This window comes from Hemiscyllium ocellatum, chromosome 3 (genome assembly GCF_020745735.1).
Source record: "Hemiscyllium ocellatum isolate sHemOce1 chromosome 3, sHemOce1.pat.X.cur, whole genome shotgun sequence".
Classification (NCBI taxonomy): Eukaryota; Metazoa; Chordata; class Chondrichthyes; order Orectolobiformes; family Hemiscylliidae; genus Hemiscyllium; species Hemiscyllium ocellatum.
This window is the reverse complement of record NC_083403.1, coordinates 39016350-39039180: the sequence shown is the minus strand read 5'-3', so window position 1 is coordinate 39039180 and position 22831 is coordinate 39016350. Positions and strand designations below refer to the sequence as shown.

General features: G+C 39.7%; 1 protein-coding gene across 1 annotated transcript in view; it reads right to left on the bottom strand.

Moving 5' to 3' along the window:
* The window catches only part of sim1a (SIM bHLH transcription factor 1a), an 82335-nt gene that overhangs the window by 46466 nt on the left and 13038 nt on the right, over window positions 1-22831 (bottom strand). Inside the window, exons 4-8 of the mRNA XM_060856633.1 lie at window positions 21104-21212; window positions 20861-20946; window positions 18939-19138; window positions 17519-17625; window positions 16850-16997 (exon numbers count right to left, since the gene is read on the bottom strand). Coding sequence (XP_060712616.1) covers window positions 16850-16997; window positions 17519-17625; window positions 18939-19138; window positions 20861-20946; window positions 21104-21212 — 650 coding nt within the window. The remainder of the gene's footprint in view (window positions 1-16849; window positions 16998-17518; window positions 17626-18938; window positions 19139-20860; window positions 20947-21103; window positions 21213-22831) is intronic.

Sequence of the window (22831 nt, the reverse complement as noted above, 5' to 3'; positions counted from 1 at the left end):
TCGGGCATAAGCCCTTCTTCAGGAATTCCTGAAGAAGGGCTTATGCCCAAAACGTCGAATCTCCTGCTCCTTGGATGCTGCCTGACCTGCTGCGCTTTTCCAGCAACACATTTTCAGCTCTTTCTGACCAATCCATATATCACTTCATTCTGCACTGTTGATCCTGTTCAAGAGCTGTATTGAATCTAAAACTAGAGCTCTTAATGTCATGGAAGTGCTGGTTCACAGTGCTGGGGTACTTACAGAGTGATAAAATTGTGCATTATAGAAACAGGCTCTTCCATCCAATTTGTCCATGCCAACCATATATCTTAAAATGAATTATTCTAATTTGCCAGCATTTGGCCCAATTCCCTCTAAACTCTTCCTATTTGCATATACATTCAGATGCCTTTTAAATATTATAATTGTTCCAGACCCCACCACTTCCTCTGGCAGCTCATTCCATATGTACACCACCTTTTGTGTGAAGAAGTTGTCCCTCAGGTCCCTTTTAAATCTTGCCCCTCTCACCTTAAACCTATGTCCCTCTAGTTTTGGACTCCCCTATTCTAGGAAAAAGACCTTGGTTCCTCACCCTATCCATGGCCCTCATGATTTTATGAACCTCCATATGGTCACCCCTCAGCTTCCAATGCTTCAGAGATAACAGCCTCAGCCTATTCAGCCTCTCCCTGTAGCTCGAATTCTCTAATCCTTGCAATGTTACAATCCACATCTCTAATAAGTGAAATTAAAATTTGCTCCTGGCCTCAATGTTCACACACACAGCAAAAGGTCAAATGAGGGAAGGGATGAATGGAAAAACTTTAAAGAAACATGAATTAGAAATGCCACAACATTTCTGAACTATCAGGACCACACTTGCACAAAGTTGGAGCTCTAACTTTGGTCTGAATCTGGATCTTGATCTTGAATGGGAATGTTAGTAGAAGGGAGTTGAGTTAGGACTGGGGGCAGGTCAAAACTTGGAGGTCAGGGAGTACGAATGACTATTATTCAGAGATTATGAAGGAAGGGGGAGGCCAAAGCTCAAAAGCTGGAGAGTGAAAAGAGACACAACTTGAAGGCTGGAGGAATGGTGAGGGTTTGCAATGAGCAAGAAGATCAAGGGCAGATGTTTCAGGAAGCAGGAATATCAGTGACAAAGATGTACCATTAGCAGCAGGTTACACTTTTCTCTCATATTTTTAAACTTACTTTATATTTAAACATTGTCATTCTACCACTGTAGGAATTTAGCAATGTGAAATATTTAAACTTTTGTTTCAATCATTGAATGAGGGTGTCTCTGGCTGGGCTAACATTTATTGCCCATGGCGAAAGTGAGGACTGCAGATGCTGGAGATCAGAGTCTAGTTTAGAGTGGTGCTGGAAAAGCACTGCAGGTCAGGCAGCATCCAAGGATCAGGAAAATCGACATTGCGGGCAAAAGCCCTTCATCAGGAAGGGCTTTTGCCCGAAATGTTGATTTTCCTGCTCCTTGAATGCTGCCTGACCTGTTGTGCTTTTCCAGCACCACTCTAATTTATTGCCCATCTCTAATTGCCCTTGAAAAAAGTGGTGGTGAGCTGCCTTCTTGAACAGCTGCCATCAATATGTTGTAGGCAGAGCCACAATTGCCCTGAGGGAGGGTATTTCAAGTTTTTGATCCAGCAACAGTGAAGGAACAGTGATATGTTTCCAAGTCAGGATGATGAATGTTTTTGGGGATTGGATAAGCTTGTCCTTCAAATAGTAATGCTTGTAGGTTGGTACGGTAGTGTCTAAGGAGCCTTGATGAACTTCTGCAGTATATGTTGCTGATGGTACGCACTGCTACTACTGAGCATTGGCGTTGAGGGAGTGAAGAAGTGAAGGTTTGTGCTGCTGTGCCAATCAAGCAAGGTCACTTTGTCCTGGATAATGGAAGGCTTATTCAGTGTCGTTGGAGCTGCACTCATCCAGCTAAGTGTTTCTGACCTGTACTTGTGATTCCACTTCCATTTCTGGTCAACGGCAAGCCACAGGATGTGATATGTTGAAACAGTAATTACCTGACACTTATGAATGTTACTTGCCATTTGTTAGCCCAAGCCTGGATATTATCCAGATGTTGTTTCATTTGGCATGGACTGATTCAGTATCTGAGGAATTGTGAATGGTGCTGCACATTGTGAAATCATCAATGGATCCCCAATTCTGACCTTTAATGGAAGCAAGGTCATTGATGAAGCAGCTGAAGATGGTTGAACCCAGGATACTACCCTGAGGAGCTCCTGCAGAGATGTCCTGAAGCCAAGCTGACTGACCTCCAACAACCACAACCAACTTTGTTTGTACCAGCTATGACTCCAACCAGGGAAATGCTCGCCCTCTGATACCCATTGCTCCAGTTCTGCTCAAGCTCTTTGATGCCACACTCAGTGAAATGTGGCCTTACTATCAAGGGCTGTCACTCTCACCCACTTCTGGAATTCAGCTCCTTTGATCATGTGTGAACCAAGGCTGCCTTGAGGTCAGGAGTGGGTTCTAGGCCATCCAAACTGAGCATCAGTGAGCACATTATTGCTAAGCAAGTGCTGCTTGATAATACCATTGATGATCATTTCCATCACTTCACTGGTGGTTGATAGTAGACCCGGCAGTAATCGGCTGGGTTGGATTTGTCCTGATTTTTGTGCACAGGACATACCTGGGCCTTTTCCACATTGTGTAGATGCCAGTGCTGTAACTGTACTGGAACAGCTTGGCTAGGTGCACAACAGGTTCTGAAGCACAAGTCTTCAGGACTATTTCTGGAATGTTACCAGGTCCTATAAGATTTGTAATAGCCGGTCCCTCTAGTTGTTTTTTAATATCACATGGAATAACTCAAATTTGCTGAAGGCTGGCCATCTATGTCCCTGAGCACACAGTCTCCTTGCTGCAGAACCATTGACATTGTAGCCTTAGATGCAGCATTGAAGTTCAGAACCATACTGTAAGTGGATCGATGGGCTATGAAGATATCTATAGGTTGGCACATGTTGCATGGGGTAGTGCCAATGCTATGTTCTTTGAGAGGTTGGTACCTAGTATCTAACATGGAGGCCCTTTGGAACAAGTGGCAAGCTCCAGATGCCAGGGATCCACTCTGACTTCCAAGTCAAGAATTTATGGCTTCTGTTTTACTTGCAGCAGGTGGTATTATAGGAATTTGCATTTTAATAAGATGCAGTTAATAAGCTTATCAGCAAGCAAGGATTTCCGTTAATTGGTAATTCACTGCTTCCGAATGACAATCTTGCTTCAATACTTGTAACTTAGTTAGAATTCATGGTTGAGTTGCTGCCAATGTGGAGATTGGACTCATTAAACTTCTCACAACATTCTGTCACATTTCTCACCATAGCCGGTATTGTCCAGTCTCCTATAAAATTCCGCACAATATATTGCTTTCTCATCAAGAACCTACAAAAGCTAACTATAGTTTTAACATGAAATCCAATGTTTCACTTCAAGTCATTTCATATAAAATCCTGCTTTCAGGATCACAGCACAACTTTGAGGACTTATTGCACTCTTAATAATATATATTACCAAAGACCTCGACTTATGGATATATATTATTGCTGTATTATATCAATATTGTGTGTAAAAGTAAACAAACCAAGATTGTGCAAACATCTTATGTACTTGCCTCCTAAAATCGACAAGAGTAAATGGAAGAATTTGAAACTTCATCATTGCTATGCAAAGAGTCTGTCAAATACGTAAATCGAAATCTACATTATTGTTCAATCTTTGGCAAACCTAAGAAAGTTTTTGTGCCAAAATTATGGCAACTAATACACAGAATTCTTGTGGAGATTTTCTGTGATTATTTATATATATTTTGCAGGAAGACATCCAGGAACCTTGTCCTTTGCAAATGTGTCTTCATTAAGCCTACAGCATAGGTTAATGGTCAAGTTAGTGTTTTTCCACACAACTTTCTTTCTTCTTAGCTCTTTCACAAAACATGCATAGTTTTCTAGAAATCTTGTGTTAACGACATTGCACAGTAAAAGGATTTTGGGTGATTACTTGTTTTTCCACTATTAATTTATTTTTCATTTTGAATTGGGGAATCCAAGATGGAGGACAGGAAAAATTTCTGGCTGAAACAGCTGCTCCTTTTTTGAGGTATTTTAGGTGCTGGAGGTGATTTCCTCAAATTCCAGGAGCAGCAATTAATGTTTTATATGCTGTTGCATTGTTTTGGAACTTTGAAAAAAAAGTCAAAACAACAGCAGTTTTAAAAGGGAGAAGAGCAGACAAAGGAAGCACATGGTGAGGTCAGTGCAGGAGAGAGAGAGAACCTGCACAGTTACTGCCTTTGCTGTTTGAATTCATGTATCGTTGGACATCGAAGTGTATCTGGGAAAATTAATAAATAGTGAAATTCACAACTAATCTTGGAGGAACTGTTGGTCGAAATTCACAGCACAGAATCTGATAAGTTAATTGTTGTTTTAAGTGTGGCCTACAGAGAATCTGCAGTAGTGAATCGAGTGGGTTCTTTCTTTATTATATGTTTTTGGCGATATATCTCTTGATTAAACTTAAAATATAAGCCATAACTATTAAATTAACCTGAGGCAGTGTTTGTAGAGGAATAAGATTGCATGCAATTCTGGTCTCCTTCCTATCGGAAAGATGTTGTGAAACTTGAAAGAGTTCAGAAAAGATTTACAAGGATGTTGCCAGGGTTGGAGGATTTGAGCTACAGGGTGAGGCTGAACAGGCTGGGGCTGTTTTCTCTGAAGCATCGGGGGCTGAGGGGTGACCTTATAGAGGTTTGCAAAATTATGAGGGGCATGGATAGGGTAAATAGGCAAAGTCTTGTCTCTGGATTTGGGGAGTTCAGAACTAGAGGGCATAAATTTAGGGTGAGAGGGGAAAGATATAAAAAAGACCTACGGGGCAATTTTTTCACACAGAGGATAGTACGTGTATGGAATGAACTGCCAAAAGAAGTGGTGGAGGCTGATACAATTGCAACATTTAAGAGACATTTGGATGGGTATATGAATAGGAAGGGTTTGGGGGGATATGGGCCAGATGCTGGCGGGTGGGACTAGATTGGGTTGGGATATCTGGTTGGCATGGACGAGTTGGACCAAAGGGTCTGTTTCCATGCTGTACATCTCTATGACTCTATGAATTCTTACCCTGCCTTCCTCTCCACCAGGTATCACAGTGATTACATAGAATTACACAGAGTAGGTAAAATAAACAGGCTATTTAACTCATATGTGCTAAAACTTCGACTCCACACAAGTCTCCTTCCATCCCAGTTAGCTCACCTCAGCCTTTCTGTATTTTACAGACATGTTGACTCTCCTCTTGACAGCATCTATCAGTTGTTATTGCTTCCTCCAAATCACTAAAGTCTGCATACACAGTGAAGCAGAGGCTCCCTGCCTGGACATCTCAATAATGAATAAAACAACACTGATTTACGTATCAAAAACAACAATATAAACATGCAATTAGTGGCACTGGCTAACGTTCACTGAAAAGTCTTTCCTCTATATACCCTATTGTTTCAATATCAAATTAGCTCTATGTCACTGTTTATTATCAATGTTTGTCTAGACTGCTGATAGAAGTGTACAAATAGTCAGCAATTGTTTTAGTTGCTTCACTCCAGAGCCTTTAATTTGTGGCCTGCTGTGAATGAGTTTCATTCAATGTTTTGAAAGCTGGTTTTATGCTCGTTGAAGCAACCAAATTGAGCAAATTCTTCTTGCAACAAGTGGTTTTACTAGCAGTGAGTTTACACAACATTCCTGGACTGAGATTAAAATTATAATCAAGATCATCAAAGCTGGAGAAAAAAAAATGAGTATATAAAGAAAGAGATTTGATATAATGAGTTTTAATAATACTTGGATGAAGGATATGAGAAAATTAAACAGCAAAAAGAAAGAAAGTCAACATTCAAAGCATGATAGGAAGTTAAAGGCATTAATCGTTATGGATATCAGAGGAAGCATTGACAAACACAAAATATTATGACAAAGCACGAAGCAAGATTAAAAGGGCGAAGAGAGAATATAAAAATGGCTTGCAAATAAAATAAAAATAATTTGCAATGATGTTTATAAGTGTAAAAAAATGACATCACATAAAATCTCGGATCACTTTCCGAGAATCACTTTCAAACACGCAAATATCTTATCGTTACCTGCTTCAATAACAATCATAATTCACACTGATGTCACATCTTTAAAAGTATAGAATGTGCTGAGGCATTTCATAGGGACATTCAGGTGATTTTTGATACCTAAGGCATAGAGTCATAGAGCTGTACAACATGGAAACGGACTCTTCAGTACAACTTGTCCATGCCAACCAGATATTCTAAATTAATCTAGTCCCATTTACCAACACTTGACCCATATCCCTCTAAACCTTTCCTATTCATGTACCCATCTAGATATCTTTTAAACGGTGGGCAGCACGGTGGCATGTGGGCGGCACAGTGGCACAATGGTTAGCACTGATGCCTCACAGCGCCAGAGACCCGGGTTCAATTCCCACCTCAGGCAACTGCTTGTGTGGAGTTTGCACATTCTCCCCATGTCTGCGTGGGTTTCCTCCGGTGCTCCGGTTTCCTCCCACAGTCCAAAGATGTGCAGGTTAGGTGAATTGGCCATGCTAAATTGCCCGTAGTGGGTATGGGTGGGTTGCGCTTCGGAGGGTCGGTGTGGATTTGTTGGGCCGAAGGGCCTGTTTCCACACTGTAGATAATCTAAACGTTGTCATTGTACCAGCCCCCATCACTTCCTCTGGTAGCTCATTCCATATATGCACTACCCTCTGTGTGAAAACATTGTCCCTCAGGTCAGATTTAAATCTTTCCCCTCTCACTCTAAACCTATGCCCTCCAGTTTTAGACTCTCCTCCTCCATTTCCTCTGGCAGCTCATTTGTGAGAAGATATTTGTATGGATATCAAGTATGTGTAAGTTTTAAGGAACATTTTAAAATAGAAGAGTGGGGTAGGGAGGAAACAAGGTTCAAGGAGAGGTTTCCAGCTTACAGCCTAGACTGCTGAAGGCACAGACATCAATGTTAGAGTGATTAAAATGAGGGCAATGTGAAAAGCCAGAACTGGAGGAGCACTGTAAGTATGAAGGAGGTCACAGTAATGGAGAAGGCTTAAAAACAAGGAAGATATTTTACAACCAGGTATTATCAGACCACTCCAGTTAGTAAGTGAACAACTATGCTTCAAAAAGTATCTTAATAAGGATGATGCACTGATTTTATTGATAAATTGTATTTTACATATTTATATTGATGCACATGCAGATCTCTTTCCTGTATTTCCGATTTAAAATGTCCAGCATTCCTAATATCCAGTAAACAGAAGGTGCTGGGTGAACAGATTTGGGAGAAGTTCAAATACAGCAGCAGAGATTTGGATGACTGCATGTTTATGCAGGAGTTGAGAAAGGTATGAAAAAGCAGAGTTAATGTTTTGGGTTCAGTGGCCTTTCTTCAAACGATGATTGTGGAATAATGACAATTTTCCAAGTTGGTCTTATCTATAATTTATAGCATGGGAGTAAGAGGCTTCTTAAGATGCCAAGTATAAAGAGAGAGCCATGAAAATGGTTTGGGGAGAGAGAGATGAGTACAGGAAGGTACAGTGAACTGAGAGAAGATAGAGCATAATGAGTTGAGATGGAGGTTGAAATCAGGGCAGATGCTGACGGGAAAGTAGTGATGATATCTCAGGAAGAAATTTGACATAGTACTTAGTAAGCAGTGTAACAGCTCCAAATGAGAGGCAAAAGAGGGGAACAACAGAAGATTCTGAACCATCCTTGCTCAAGAAATAAACATCCCAGGCAACAGTCTTTCACAGAAATGTTAAGAAACTAAATCTGTAAATTAAATTTAGAAGAAAGAGTGACATTTCTATTTTGCTGGTGATCCCTTCTTAATGGAGTGTGGAAGGTATTCAGGTGTGCCATGTACTAAATAAAGTGTTATGTTATGATCGACACAGTGTTGACCATGCAAGTAATTTGCAATTCTGATGAAAGTTGCAAGTAACCTTAACTTTGGCATTAGCTTGATGGGTGAATATTGTACATGCTTATGATGCAACTCAGCTTGATGAAACCTGATGTTCTCAGTTTGTTTCTTTTTCTCTCTGGTCTGTGTTCCAAGGCCGGAGCATATACCCTGGAATAGTAGGTCTAACATACGAGGAACGGCTGAGGTTCCTGGGATTGTATTCATTGGAGTTTAGAAGATTAAGGGGAGATCTAATAGAAACTTACAAGATAATACATGGCTTGGAAAGGGTGGACGCTAGGAAATAGTTTCCATTAGGCGAGGAGACTTGGACCCGTGGACACAGCCTTAGAATTAGAGGGGGTCAATTCAGAACAGAAATGCGGAGACATTTCTTCAGCCAGAGAGTGGTGGGCCTGTGGAATTCATTGCTGCAGAGTGCAGTGGAGGCCGGGACGCTAAATGTCTTCAAGGCAGAGATTGATAAATTCTTGATGTCACAAGGAATTAAGGGCTACGGGGAGAATGCTGGTAAGTGGAGTTGAAATGCCCACCAGCTATGATTGAATGGCGGAGTGGACTTGATGGGCCAAATGGCCTTACTTCCATTCCTATGTCTTATGGTCTTATGGTCTTATCATAACGTGCCATTAGGATGAAAGGTACAGGAGAGCTGGATCTGCTTAACGGCTCTCTTGTAGTGCAGTGGTAGCACCCCTACCCCTGGACTGAGAGACGCACTTGCTCTAGAGGTGTGTAATACCATCTCTGAACAGGTTGATTAGGTAAAATAAATTAACTAGTTTAAAATGATGCTGAGTTAATACTGAGTTTGGCTTTGTAAATATATGTAAACTCATGTTTCGATCAATTATTTGCACTCACTTGTTGTGACTTGCTAGATGATTTCAGCCTATCATTTTTCAAAATTACAAATAATTGAAGATTCTTAGTATTATAGATACCATCATAGAATCACCTATAGTACAGATAGAGGCCATTCGGCTCATCACATCTGCAACAAACATCCAAACGGCAACCTAGCCAGACCTAACCCCCCAACCTGTCCCTCTAACTCCACATTTGTCATGGCCAATCCACTTAACCTGTCCAGCTTTTGGACCATGTGAGGAAACTGGAGCATTTGGAGGAAACCACATAGACACAGGGAGAATGTACAGACTCCACACATCGGTCATCAAGGCTAGAATTGAACCTGGTTCCATATTGTGTGAGGCTTTAATACAGATACTGTGATATAATTGAAGAGGATGTCCCATACTGTTCAGCACAACTACGGTGATTATATCACAATGATGATTCACATCAATGACAGAGCACATTCCATATCGGTGTTGTCACTGACAGATGATGCAGACACAAAAGCTCAATAAAAACAGAACCTGATACTTCCTCACAGACTTCACGTGCAGGTCATCTACACATTTTGAGCTTATCACACTTCTAAGTGTCACTCTTTGATACATAAGTAAAGAATTAACAGACATTACAAAGAAAGCCAGTTATCTTCTTGTAGGCTAAGGCCACTATCTAGCTGATGTGTCTTAGAGAAATCCACATGAAATTTACTGTCTCTGATCACAGCATTTAGGCTGCATAGCCTTAAAGGAACATGTCAATTTAAAGTAAGAGCAGTTTATCAGCTGAAGAATGCATTTTGGTCTACATGGTATAATACCCCTGTCATTATAAAACATAGTATTACCTTGGTAGACTGAAAATTATTTCAAAACATTAGATTAACTTGTCATAATTTCAAGGTATCTCCAAATATCTAGTGTCACAAAGCTGGTCCTTTTACAAGGTTACGTTGTCCTTGATTTCTTTCAGAGAGATTCTAAATGACCCAAGGTTCCAACATGTCTGAAGTTTGAATGGTTCATTGGGGCTCTTTTGTTTATACCTAACAGATAATGCTTCAGGCAGAAAGTTTTCAAATCTTTTTTTAAAAACTGGTATAATCAAGGGGGTGTGGCAACCCTCTAGCTGGGCAGGTCAGTTCAGTTCGGGGATTGGTTGAGTCAGGATCACAATTGAAACTGGACACTCTGCCTCTCCTTCTGCCCTTCTCACTTCATAAACCTTTTGTGTTATTTGTCATCTTTGTCCTACGGGGTTTGTTTATTGGGATTGTTGCACATATTTTGGAACAGCATCATTAAGTCGGGATATCCTGTCAAGTTCAGAGAGGATATGTTATTCTGGTATTCTATTTTCATTCATTCGTTGTGTTTCATTCTGTAATTTTGTAAATAAATTCTGTTTGTTTAAAACTCAGCAGTCTGCCCAGCTATTTCAGTCTGGGACTATCCACGACACACTTACCTGAAACAAATAGCAAAGTTATGGGCTGGACTATCTGCTTAAAAATGTTTTGAGACATCGGGCCTGGTCCATAACAGATTGGGGGCTCTTTGTGGGATTTGCTTGTGGTTCCAAATTGGAGTTTAGGCAGCTAGTGGTAGGTGTTACTATCTTTTACTTCGGCTGCTGATTTGGTTGGGTAAACATAGCTAGGGATAGCAATGTCTCTTTAGCCACCAAGAGTTTCTGGAGGTGGAAGAAGTGACCTTGGCAGTTTTACAAAAGGTAGTTAAGGTCAAGCTGCAGGAATTAGCTGACAAGCTGGAGTTGAAGCTACCTCCTGATGTGAGGAAAGGTGAGATGATTTCAGCAGTGGCTTGGTATTTAAATTTGCTGGAAACATCATCAGAATCTGTAGAGATGGCAAAAACTCAATTACACACAAAGCAGCTTGAGGTGGAGGTGAGACATCAGGAAAGGGCAGCAGAAATGAAACAGTTTGAATTATGATTAAAAGCAGAAGAGAAAGAAAAAGGGAGAGTTTGAACTTCAGAAAATGACACTTAGAAAGGAAAGTCAGCTCAGAAGGATGGAGACCAAGGCTGAAGATAAGTATAATGTGGAACAGAGTGAGGATGCGCATGCCCCTGGTAGTCAAAAGCCTGGTGCGAAATTGTTTTAAGTATGTTCAAGCATCGCCTAAATTTGATGAGAAGGATGTGGAAGTCTTTTTCGTCTCATTTGAAAAAGTGGCTAAACAAATGCAGTGGTGAGTGATTATATGGGTTTTGTTGATCCAAACAAAAATTGTAGGTAGAGCTAGTGAGAAATTTGCATTGCTCTCAGAGGAGGTATCTGGGGAGTATGAGGAGGTAAAAAGCCATCTTAAGTACATATGAGCTTGTATCAGAAGTTGAGAGACAATGTTTCAGGAATTTAAGGAGGGGTCCTTATATCTATGTTGAGTCAAACCTATATTGAGTTTGAAAGGATCAAACAAAGTAATTTTGATATGTAGATAACAGGATTACACTGAAAGAATGAAGCAACTGGGCTTGTATACCCTTGAGTTTAGAAGACTGAGAGGGGATCTGATTGAGACATATAAGATTATGAAAGGATTGGACACTCTGGCAGCAGGAAACATGTTTCCGCTGATGGGTGAGTGCCGAACCAGAGGACACAGCTTAAAAATACGGGGTAGACCATTTAGGACAGAGATGAGGAGAAACTTCTTCACCCACAGAATGGTGGCTGTGTGGAATGCTCTGCCCCAGAGGACAGTGGAGGCCCAGTCTCTGGATTCATTTAAGAAAGAGTTGGATAGAGCTCTCAAAGATAGTGGAATCAAGGGTTATGGAGATAAGGCAGGGAGCGGATACTGATTAGGAATGATCAGCCATGATCATATTGAATGGCGGTGCAGGCTCAAAGGGCTGAATGGCCTACTCCTGCACCTATTGTCTATTAAAAAGAGAGCAAGCTTACGACGCTCTTAGACAGACAATTATTTTGGAGAAATTCAAGAATTCACTTCCTGAAGTAGTGTAAACTCATGTGGAACAGCAGAGTTTAAACAGTAAGGTTTGCAGCTGAAGTGGCTGATGATAAAACACGGTTCGGCTTCCAGGGTAAACTTCGGCCCATGAGGGATAGAAATTTGGACAAAGAGAAATCCTTACATGGAAAGGAAAAGGTAGATCTCAGTGGAGATCATAAGGATAACTTACTACAGGGTAAATAGGAAACCCTTGAAGAGGACAAAAATATTAAAAACTTCCAGTATTTTCATTGGGATAAACTGGGCCACATAAAATCACAATGTTGTTGGGCTAGGAAAAAGCCAGATGTAGGAAAACAGGACAAGCCTGGAAGTTTTGTTGGAATGATAACAGAAAGCACAAGGGAAGCTAGAAAGTTGCATCAGAGTGTATAAGCTGGTTAAGGAGGAAGTACCAGATCTGCTTAAAAAATAGACCTGCAAAGGTAAAGTTTATTCACATTGGCCAGGTGTAGCTGGTGAAGAGATTACAATATTAAGGGATACAGGATTTTCTGTGGTACTGAAAGTTGAGGAGACATGGGTGGCACGGTGGCTTAGTGGTTAGCACTGCTGCCTCACAACACCAGGGTCCCAGGTTCAATTCTAGCCTCGGGTGACTGTCTGTGCATATTCTCCCCGCGTCTGTGTGAATTTCCTCTGGGTGGTCTGGTTTCCTCCCACAAAAGATTCAGGTGAATTTGCCCACAGTGTTAGGTGTATTAGTCAGAGGGGGGAGGGTTACTCTTGGAGGATTGGTTTGGGCTGAAGGGCCTGTTTCCACACTGTAGGGAATCTAATCTAATATGTACTTCTGAAGGACTATTGCCAGAAAAGCTACAGGTAACAGGAAGGAGTACTGGAGAAACTCTCAGCTCCAGGAGTACAATTTAACCTTCCAATATAGCTGATTCACCGGTTGGAGTGCTGTCTACTGTGGTTAAAAAGCCAGTGAAAACTCAAGCAATGCAGGCTTTTTATTCTGGAATCTTTCTTGATTGTGTGGTAGTGAGTTACCAGTTCAAACAGAAAGATCAAAGTGTACAGATAAAGAAGCTGAGGTGGCACCAATAGAGACTTTATTTGATCAAATGGTTGAGACAAAACAGGAGCAAATAGATGACCATGTAGACAAATTAGCTCAGCTAAATTAATTGTATTACAGCAGAAAGATGAAAAGTTGAAGTAGTTGTACCAAAAGGCATATGTAAAGAATGGATCTGAATGTATCCCTGAATATTTTTACCTTAAAATGGTATCTTAATGAGGAAATGGAGACCATCACATATTCAGATAGATGAGAAATGGGCAGAAATTCATCAAATCGTATTGCCAGTGGGATATGGAAAGGAGGTGTTGCAAGTGCGCATGAGCTTCCACTTGGGGGTCATTTAGTGGTGAGGAAAACACAGGCTAAAATACAAAGACATTTTACTGGCCTGGACTACACAAGGATGTAGTTGAATTTTGTCAGATGTGTCATATATTGGAAAACCACAGGTGGTAATAAAACCTGCACCTTTACTACTTATTCCTGCATTTGAGGAACCTTTGACAAGATTCCTAATTGATTGCATAGGTCCCCTAGCTCAAACAAAAAGTGGGAATCAGTATTTGTTAACAATAATGGATGTATTGGCTAGATTTCCAGAGGTCGTCCCAATACACAATATCACAGCTAAAAGGATTGGAGAGCAATTACTCAATTTTTTTTACTAGATACAGACTACCAGTACAGATACAGTCAGCTCATGGATCAAACCTCACATCAAAACTATTCAAGGAAGATAACAGCTTAGACATTAAACAATTCAAGTCTACTACAGACCATCCAGAAATGCAGGGAGATCTACAAAGGTGGGATCAAAACTAAAGACTGTGTTGAGGGCTTATAGTCAGCATATCTAGATGATTGGGATAAGGGAGTTCCGTTTGTGCTTTTTGCAATCAGAGATGCACCAAATGAATCACCCAAACTCAGTCCATTTGAATTAGTTTTTGAGCATGACGTAAGAGGACCGTTAAAATTGATTAAGGACAAATTAATAAGTCAGAATTCAGAGACCACATACTTGGACCAAGCATCAAATTTTAGGGAGCGATTAAATAGAGCAGGGGAGTTGGCTATACAGCTTTTAAAAGTATCACAGCCGACAATGAAACAGGAAGCAGACAAGAAGTCAAAACTTCACAATTTTGCTTTCAGGGATAAGGTATTAGTGTTACTTCTTGTAATAGATGAACCTTTAAAAGCAAAGTTTAGTGGACCTTATCAAATTGAAAGGAAATTGAGTGAGGTGAACTACTTGATAAGGACTGCAGACAGAAAGAAATCTCACAGAGTGTGTCATGTGAATATGCTCAAAGAGTATTTTGTTAGGGAAGGAAAGCAAGAGGAAATGGTGTTAGTGATTACAGCACAGAAGGAAGAACCAAGTTCAGCGGATTCTGAATGGGACATTCCTCAAATCAAATTGGACAATGATGAAGTTGTCAAAAATTGGGATAAATTATTGCGTTACCTTCCTGACAAAAATCGAATTGACCTGAAAGAGTTATTACTAACACACGGGGAGATATGCGGACATAAACTGAGAATACTAATCTCATTGTGCATGATGTAGATATAGGAGATGCCATTCCGATTAACTAACGTCCTTATAGGCATAACCCTCTAACATTGGCACACATTCAGAAGGAGATTGAATGCATGCTCCAAGACGACATAATCAAAATCGGTTACAGTGACTGGAGCTCACCCATCGTAATGATGCCAAAACCAAATGGTACCCAATGGTTATGAGTGGACGATTGCAAAAATCAATGCAATTACAAAGAGTGATGCACATCCAATTCTGCAGCTGGAAGACTGTGTTGGAAAGGTGGGACAAGCAACTTATTTTTCTAAGTTGGACTTACTCAGAGGATACTGGCAGGTACGTCTGTCAGAAAGAGCAACGGCAATTTTGACTTTCATAATGCCAAATGGAATGTATCAGTTTAAAGTCTTGCCATTTGGTATGAAAAACACTCCAACACATTTCAGAGACTAACCAATAAGGTCATTGGTGGATTATCCAACGGTGTGGTGTATATTAATGACTTGGTGATTTTTAGTTACTCGTGGAAGGAACATTTACAACATTTATCGGACTTGTTCGATCAACTTCGGAAGGCAGGCTTGATGGTAAACCTAGCTCAACGTGAATTTGCCAAAACCCAAGTCACCTTTCCTGGGCCATGTATTGATAACGGACAAAGGGCCCCATGGGATGTGAACACAAAGACAACTGGGGAGTCTCCCATACCATCGACAAAAAGAGCAGTATTACAGTTCCTGGATTTTGTACTGAATTTTAGAAGTGTGGCTACTCCACTCACTGAATTGCTAAAGAAAGGCAAGAAGTTTCAGTGGACAGCAGACTATAAGAAGGCATTTGCCACACCAGATCATGTAAAGTCTTTCAAGGTGGCTATCGATGCCAGTGATGTGAGTGTCAATGCTGTACACCCGCAGGAAGACGACAAGGAGATAGAATGACCAATTGGGTATTTCTCCAGGAAGTTGCATGTTCATCAGCAGGAATACTTAACAGCTGAGAAAAAGACTCTGAGCTTGGTGTTGGCATTACACCATTTCAGCGTTTATGTTACTAGTGATGCAAATGAGACAATCGTATACACTGATCATAACACATAGAAATTTGTGGAGAAATTTCAGGAAAAAAATGCCAGACTGCTTCGATTGAACCTGTTGTTACAGCCATTCAGTGTAAAAATTGTGCACGTGGCAGGTCAAGGAAACATGATTGCCGCTGCATTGTTGAGACTCGAATGAGAGATGGAGGTGTTCGATGGTGGGAGTACCACAGACTGAATCCAGATGTAGTTGTGCATGTTTGCATGTTCATAGTCAGTGAATGCATCTGTTTTAGAGTACTAACCAATTTCTGGGGGGTTTTGACAAATGAAACCATCTTTGAATATGGATGGTTCATTTTTTAAGGGGGGAGGTGTCGCAAAGCTGGTCCTTTTACAAGATTATGTTGTCCTTGATTTTTTTCAGAGAGATTCTAAATGACCCAAGGCTCCAACATGTCTGAAATTTGAATGGTTCATTGGGGCTATTTTGTTTATACCTAACAGATAATGCTTCAGGCAGAAAGTTTTCAAGTCTTTTTTTAAAAACTGGTATAATCAAGGGGGCGTGGCCAGCACTCTAGCTAGGCAGGTCAGTTCAATTCGAGGGTTACTTGAGTCGGGGTACAGTTGAAACTGGACGATCTGCCCCTCCTTCTGACATTCTGCCTTTGTAACCTGTAAGTTTTTTGTGCTATTTTTAATCTTTGTGTTAAGGGGTTTGTTTATTGGGATTGTTACAAGTAGCTTGGAACAGCATCATTAAGTCAGGATAGCCTGTCGGGTTCAGATAGGATAAGTTATTTGGGTAGTCTATTTTCATTTCTTTGTGTTTCATTGTGCAATTTTGTAAGTAAACTCTGTTTGTTTGAAACTTGGCAGTCTGCCCAACTAATCCACTCCAGGAATACCCACTATACACTGACCTGAAACAAATAGCAAAGTTATGGTCTGGGCTACCTGCTTAAAATTATTTTAAAGGGTCAAGCCTAGTCCATAACACTAGACAATAGTTACAAACAGTACAATAAGTAATAAACATGCTTTACATTATGTAATACATATATTTAATTCTTTCGTTCCCATAAGGTCACACATAACCCCACTTAGCCCAACATATATTCTACCATATACTTATTGTTTGCTTAGGTAATGGACATAGCTGCACACAATGTAAACTTGATCATCCTACCAACGTTCTGAAACAACGTCCTTTTTAAGGTACATTTTGTTCTGGTGACACAGTGTTTGCGTCATTTCCAGGACACCTGTGTTTAAGTAAATAATGAGGAGGTAAATGGTTACTCACGTGAGAACGTAGTTGACACTAACAATGCAGTGGGGCCGAGATGACCTGCTATTGTGGACTATTGTTGCGTAGCTCTGAACCCATACCCAACCTCCATGCTTTGCAAGGAAGCGGTAATATTTTGTTGTTACCTGTCCTTTGACAAGCACTGTGTACAGAAAGGAAAAATTATGACTATTTTTACCCTGATAATTACTCCTTGTTCAATCTTTATGAAAATAAAAAGCTTGCAATTCTGGAACACAATGCGTCTGCTGTTCTGGTGCTAAAACTTTGCTCTGCAGATTGAAAGCATGACCTGTAATAGATTTATAATTCCTCCAAGTTATACTCTTGAACAATCAAGATCACATTTTTATTTATGAAGCAAAGTACTTTGGCATTTTGGCCAGACAATTCAGGCCCAATGTATTTATTTTGCCCTGAGGCAGATTTGCTTTTTGCTTCCCAAAGGACAAACCAATTTTGGCAGTCAACATTGCCAGCACATTAGCAGAACATAGTTTTGCCTTTGCAATATGCAAAATTCCTATACCTTTAGATGTCCAATTGATCATTTAAAGAAAAAGAAGTGATTTGAAGTCTCACTCCTAACAGCAAACAAGGCAATCCTTGTGTTCATCTGTTAATCAGTAATGAATCAATCCTCTCGTATGCAAAAATACTTACACAAATGATGAGCACAGCGCAAGTGAAATGTATCACATCCATGGACATGATGATAGAGAGTTTTTTCTATTAAATCCTGAGGTTCATAGCCTGTCAGTTCAGCTACCCTGTATGAGATAAATAGAAGTCATGTGTAAACAGAAATAATTGAACATGTAAAATCAAGATGGATGGCTGTAATTTATGAAGTTAAAAAATCACACAATACCAGGTATAATCCAACAGATTTATTTGGAAGCACTAGAGTGCCATTGGTGATGGAAGGAGCGGTGCTCCAAAAGCTAATGCTTCCAAATAAACCTGTTGGACTATACCTGGTATTGTGTGAGTTTTAACTTTGTCCACCCCAGTCCAACAACAGTACATCCAAGTCATGGTAATTTATGAAGGCACCTCATCTTCATCTTTGCAAAAGAAATTAAGGATGAGCAACGAATGTCACTTACAGTGTTGCTCATATCCCATAAAATAATAAAACTAATGTTAAGCGCTGTCCCTTTGTACACATTACCATACTGTTCGATAAAATTAACCATAACAACTTTGGAAGATAAGGAGTAAAGGAAGATAGATAAATGAAGATAAGATGTCCTCCACCTTTAAATATTACCCTTTGCAATTTAACTTCTAATGATTGGATGCGCTGTCGATCCACTTATCAATAGATGTCACATAGATAGAATCCCTACTGTGTGGAAACAGGCTCTTCAGCCCACACCAAGCTTCTGAACAGTAACCCACTCAGACCCACTCCCCAATAATCAACATTTACCCTTGACTAGTTTACCTAACCTACACATCCTTGAACACAATGGGCAATTTAGCATGGCCAATCCACCCAACTTGCACATCTCTGTGACTGTAGCAGGAAACGGGGCTACCCAGAGGAAACCAACGCAGACACGGAGAGAATGTGCAAACTCCACACAGTCGCCTGAGGCTGGATTCGAACCTGGGTCCCTGACGCTGTGAGGCAGCAGTGCTAACCACTAAGCTATCGTACCACCCATGTACTATTATATTGATATACTATACACAGTCATTTCTAATTCAAAACACTGAAAGATCTATGTTAGACAGTCAACCCAATATAAATATCATCTGATGCCAAGAAGGATATTTTCTTGAGAGTGGAGTTCTCAAGGCTGCTGGACGAACCTAAGCATTGTTTTGGTGACCTGCACTAACGCTAGTCAACAGTCAGAGGTGTATGCTATACAAATCACAAACATTCAGAACAAAGGCTAATTTTCAAATTGTTATGCAGCTACTTTACTGTAGAGGTTTTTATTTAGCTAATAGAGCTCTAAAGACTTTATAACTGAACTAAAACAACTTTGCACTTGCAATGTATAAACCCAAATGAAAATTGTTTACCTTCATGAAATGTAAAGATTACTTGATAATATCATACTCTTACCTGGAGTCAAGAAATATCAGTTTCATGTCAAGGCTAGCTCGAAACATGAACATATTGCTGTGCAGTTTGATTTCTGTCACAGCACTTGGGGGCAGTGAATGGCCAACTGCCACTAATCCAACATTCTGGTAACAACCATCAAAGGGAGACATGTCTAGACTGTACTGACGAATCTTTAGATAGCCACTGCAATGGATAACCTGCAAGAGAAACATGCATCATACTATTCTACAGTGGTTCATTGACAAAATTATAAAACTCATGTCACCCCAAACGTGAGTTCTTGGCTAATTGTCTGGTAAACTAATAACTAGTTTATAAGGTACAATATGGGAAATTTTAGTCTCATCTCTGCTTTCTTGGTTGCAAGTATCTCACAATGGCCAACTAACAATAAGTAAGACAAAACAGCTTTGTTGATAATTGACTGCACTTCAATTTTCATGGATAGTCTTAATTTTAGGATGTGGAGATGCCAATGCTGGACTTGGGGTGGACAAAGTTAAAAATCACACCACACCAGGCTATAGTCCAACAGGTTTGTTTGGAAGTACAAGCTTTTTCAGCGCTGCACATTCATCGGGTAGCTACCTGATGAAGGAGCAGCACTCCAAAAGCTTGAATTTCCAAATAAACCTGTTGGACCATAACCTGGTGTTGTGTGATCTTTAACTTAATTTTAACATGCTAACATCCTCCAACGATACAGTAGAAGAATTGTGTTTTTGCCCCCTGCATTAATCCCTTTTCTAGTTCTTTAACAACTAATTAATGTTTTTTACCATTTATTTCTAATCAGGTCAGATCATCTTTAAGTGTCGAGAGTGTGGTGCTGGAAAAGCACAGCAGGTCAGGAAGCATCCGAGGAGCAGGAGAATCGGTTAATTAATTCTCCTGCTTCCTGGATGCTGCCTGCACTGCTGTGCTTTTCTAGCATCACACCCTGGACTCTAATCTCCAGCATCTGCAGTCATCACTGTCCCCTAGATAATCTTTAAAGTCCTCTATGAATTCTAAGCTAACAGAATTGGAAGCCAATGAGATATATTTCCATCAAGAAAACACAAATTGTGTCATTCTTGTTCCCAGTGACACCCTAATACCTGTCAATTTAACTATGATCTGGCAAAACCACCAGAAATATTGTATAGTGGATTAGAGTTCTGGACTCCATTGCAATGGAGGTACATTTTATTAGCAAGTAGTCAGGCTATCAACCAATTCACAACCAACATTCTCAGTGTCCCTTTAGATACAAAGAGGACTTTGCTATTTTTTGGGGATTTGACATAGAAAATAACAATGTATGTGATTTCCTTCAAAGTGTGTCCTGAAGTCACTGAATGCAGGGGTTTGCTAATATGGACTTGCAAAAATTGTGAATTCAAATCCCACCATGATAACTTCTTCTATAAATATGATGGCACTGGAAAAAATGACCATGAAAGCTGTTGCATTGTCCTTGATATACTAATTGGCCAAGGAAAGAAACTTGCCAACCTGACTTGATCTGGCCTACATATTGCTTGAGCCCTATAGTACATTGCCCTGAGGCAACTTGTAATGGGTCATAAAGTATCACCCACATCACCCAGTATCACCCACATCCTTTGCACAATTAAGAACAAACTTTCCCAAATAGAGAGCGACCACATGGCTACGATTATTTTTCTACATTCTACTTACCAAAATATGTAAACATAGTTTTGTATTTTGTTAGCCTCTTGCTTTTAAATAAACAAATACTATAAACATTCATCCAGACTTGTGTTACCATTATGACCTTGGACACAAAATAAAACATTTTTTTTTCAAACATGATGTTGAATGTGTCTGTTTCTCAATTGCAAAAATTATGTAAAACAAGAAAAAGAAAGCAAGTACCATTCTGATGTGATCACACATCAACGAGCAGAACTCACCTTGTAACCACCACAGGTTAAACCAGCATTCCTCTTTGCCAAGACACATTTCATCCTCACAAAGAAGGACCGTTCAATTTCATATTCTGTTAAAACACATCATAAGAGTTGACAATAGTATTGGGGAAGCAGGCTGGTGGGAATTGCATGGAGAAGAGTAGAAGGGGTTACTGGGGGAATAAAGCCTCCGGAAATGAGAAACATGAGCACAAGTATGAATGGATGAGAATAGATTCAGTGTACCTTGAACAAAGTGAGAGTGGTAGGGCTGATGAGCTGTCAGAACTGCAGTCATTTCGTCATGATCAGCAGGGTGGATGTACTCATAAATACTGTTCCCAGTCAGCTCTACCTGTTAACATCACAAACACTTTTAAGCATTCCTTGAAAACGGTTTCATAACAAAATACATGTATCATATATGTATTCAATTGTGTACTGTCATTTAGCATAAATGAAAACCATTTATTTCTATATGTATCAATAGGTTTGAGCAACTCTAAAGACACTTCAAAATATTCATATTTTGCATTCTTTTATGATTGTTTGCACCATGCATGCTAATTAGTTGTGGTCTTTTATAGATTCTTTATTCCACTATATTGTTTGCCAAGTTTTTGTAATAGCCAAAAGTGAAAGATAAAAATCAGTAGAGAAACTTCAAAAATTTAAATCAAAAAGAAAAAAATGGAAAAAGTTAGGTCTGATTGTGTCTTTGTACATTCTTCTTGCAGTCTTGCATAAATTTGCAGATTTCAAACATTTCAGACATAAACTGCTGGTGCTTTTAAAGCTCATGAATTATAATCAAGATTCAAGAAAGTGGCTGTCACCACTTTCTTAGGCGTAACTGGGAATGGGCAATAAAAACTGGCCAAGCCTGTGATGCTCATGTTCCAAGAAATATTTATTTTCAAATTAATATATTAAAGGTACTTTCCATGACATTGATCCTTCCATGCATATGGGCATCTCTATTGTAGACCCCAGTATTCACAAACAATTCATCACCCACTTGCCACATTAATATAACATTGTCATCTTGTTAATGATTTTCAGCAATATTATGGGAAACACATGGTGGGTGCAATTGATGAGGTAACAACAGCTAGACAGTGCCAGTCTTCTCAATATCATGGTAGTCTGTTTTTAAGAAAGAGTTGTAAGTAAGAATTATAGTTGTTTAAAAAACAATGTACTTATTTATCCAATTATACATTTAGGTGCATTTGGTTCATATTGGCTATTTATTCAATCATCATGGAAGCTAAAGAAAAATCATGTTATTTTGTCACTACTCCAACGTCATCAGTGCAATAAGTGCATCTTGAAATGTAAAACAACTGACCATTTATTTATGATCTATAAACATATTGTTAGCCTCTGCATATTTTACCATGGAGAAAGTTTCATCTGTGTAGCAACTAATGCATTATTTTACAATTATAAAATGGCACTGGATCTTGAAAGACTCAAACTGGAATTTACATTTTAGATAACAGGTAAGTATGTAAATTGTGATTAACTAACAAACTGTGATTATGCTACTTACCAACATATGGCATTGTATTTTTTTAAGATTGGACATTTCAAACTGAGCATTTTTGCATTGGATGTTAAATCTCTAACAATTTTAGACGACAGTTCAGACAGAGAATCACTAAGCAGTGGATCCTACAGATAATCCTTCACACTTTACACAAAACCTGGAGTGGCAATGTTACATCTGATTTGCTCAGATTTTACCTTCTACCGACCCCCACAAACAACCTCCTTCAAAGAAAACAATGAGAAAGCCAAGCAAAATGCTACAGTGGACTCTGCTTGCTTGCAGTGATGCTTTATCCCGGGCATTTTTTTTATCAGCTTTGTCAGCCTTGTCTGTCATTTTTTTTATATATGGCTTTGATGGTGATTGAAGGCAAAGGAGCATCGGGATTGGATATGTCTGAGCCAGCAGCACCTGACATC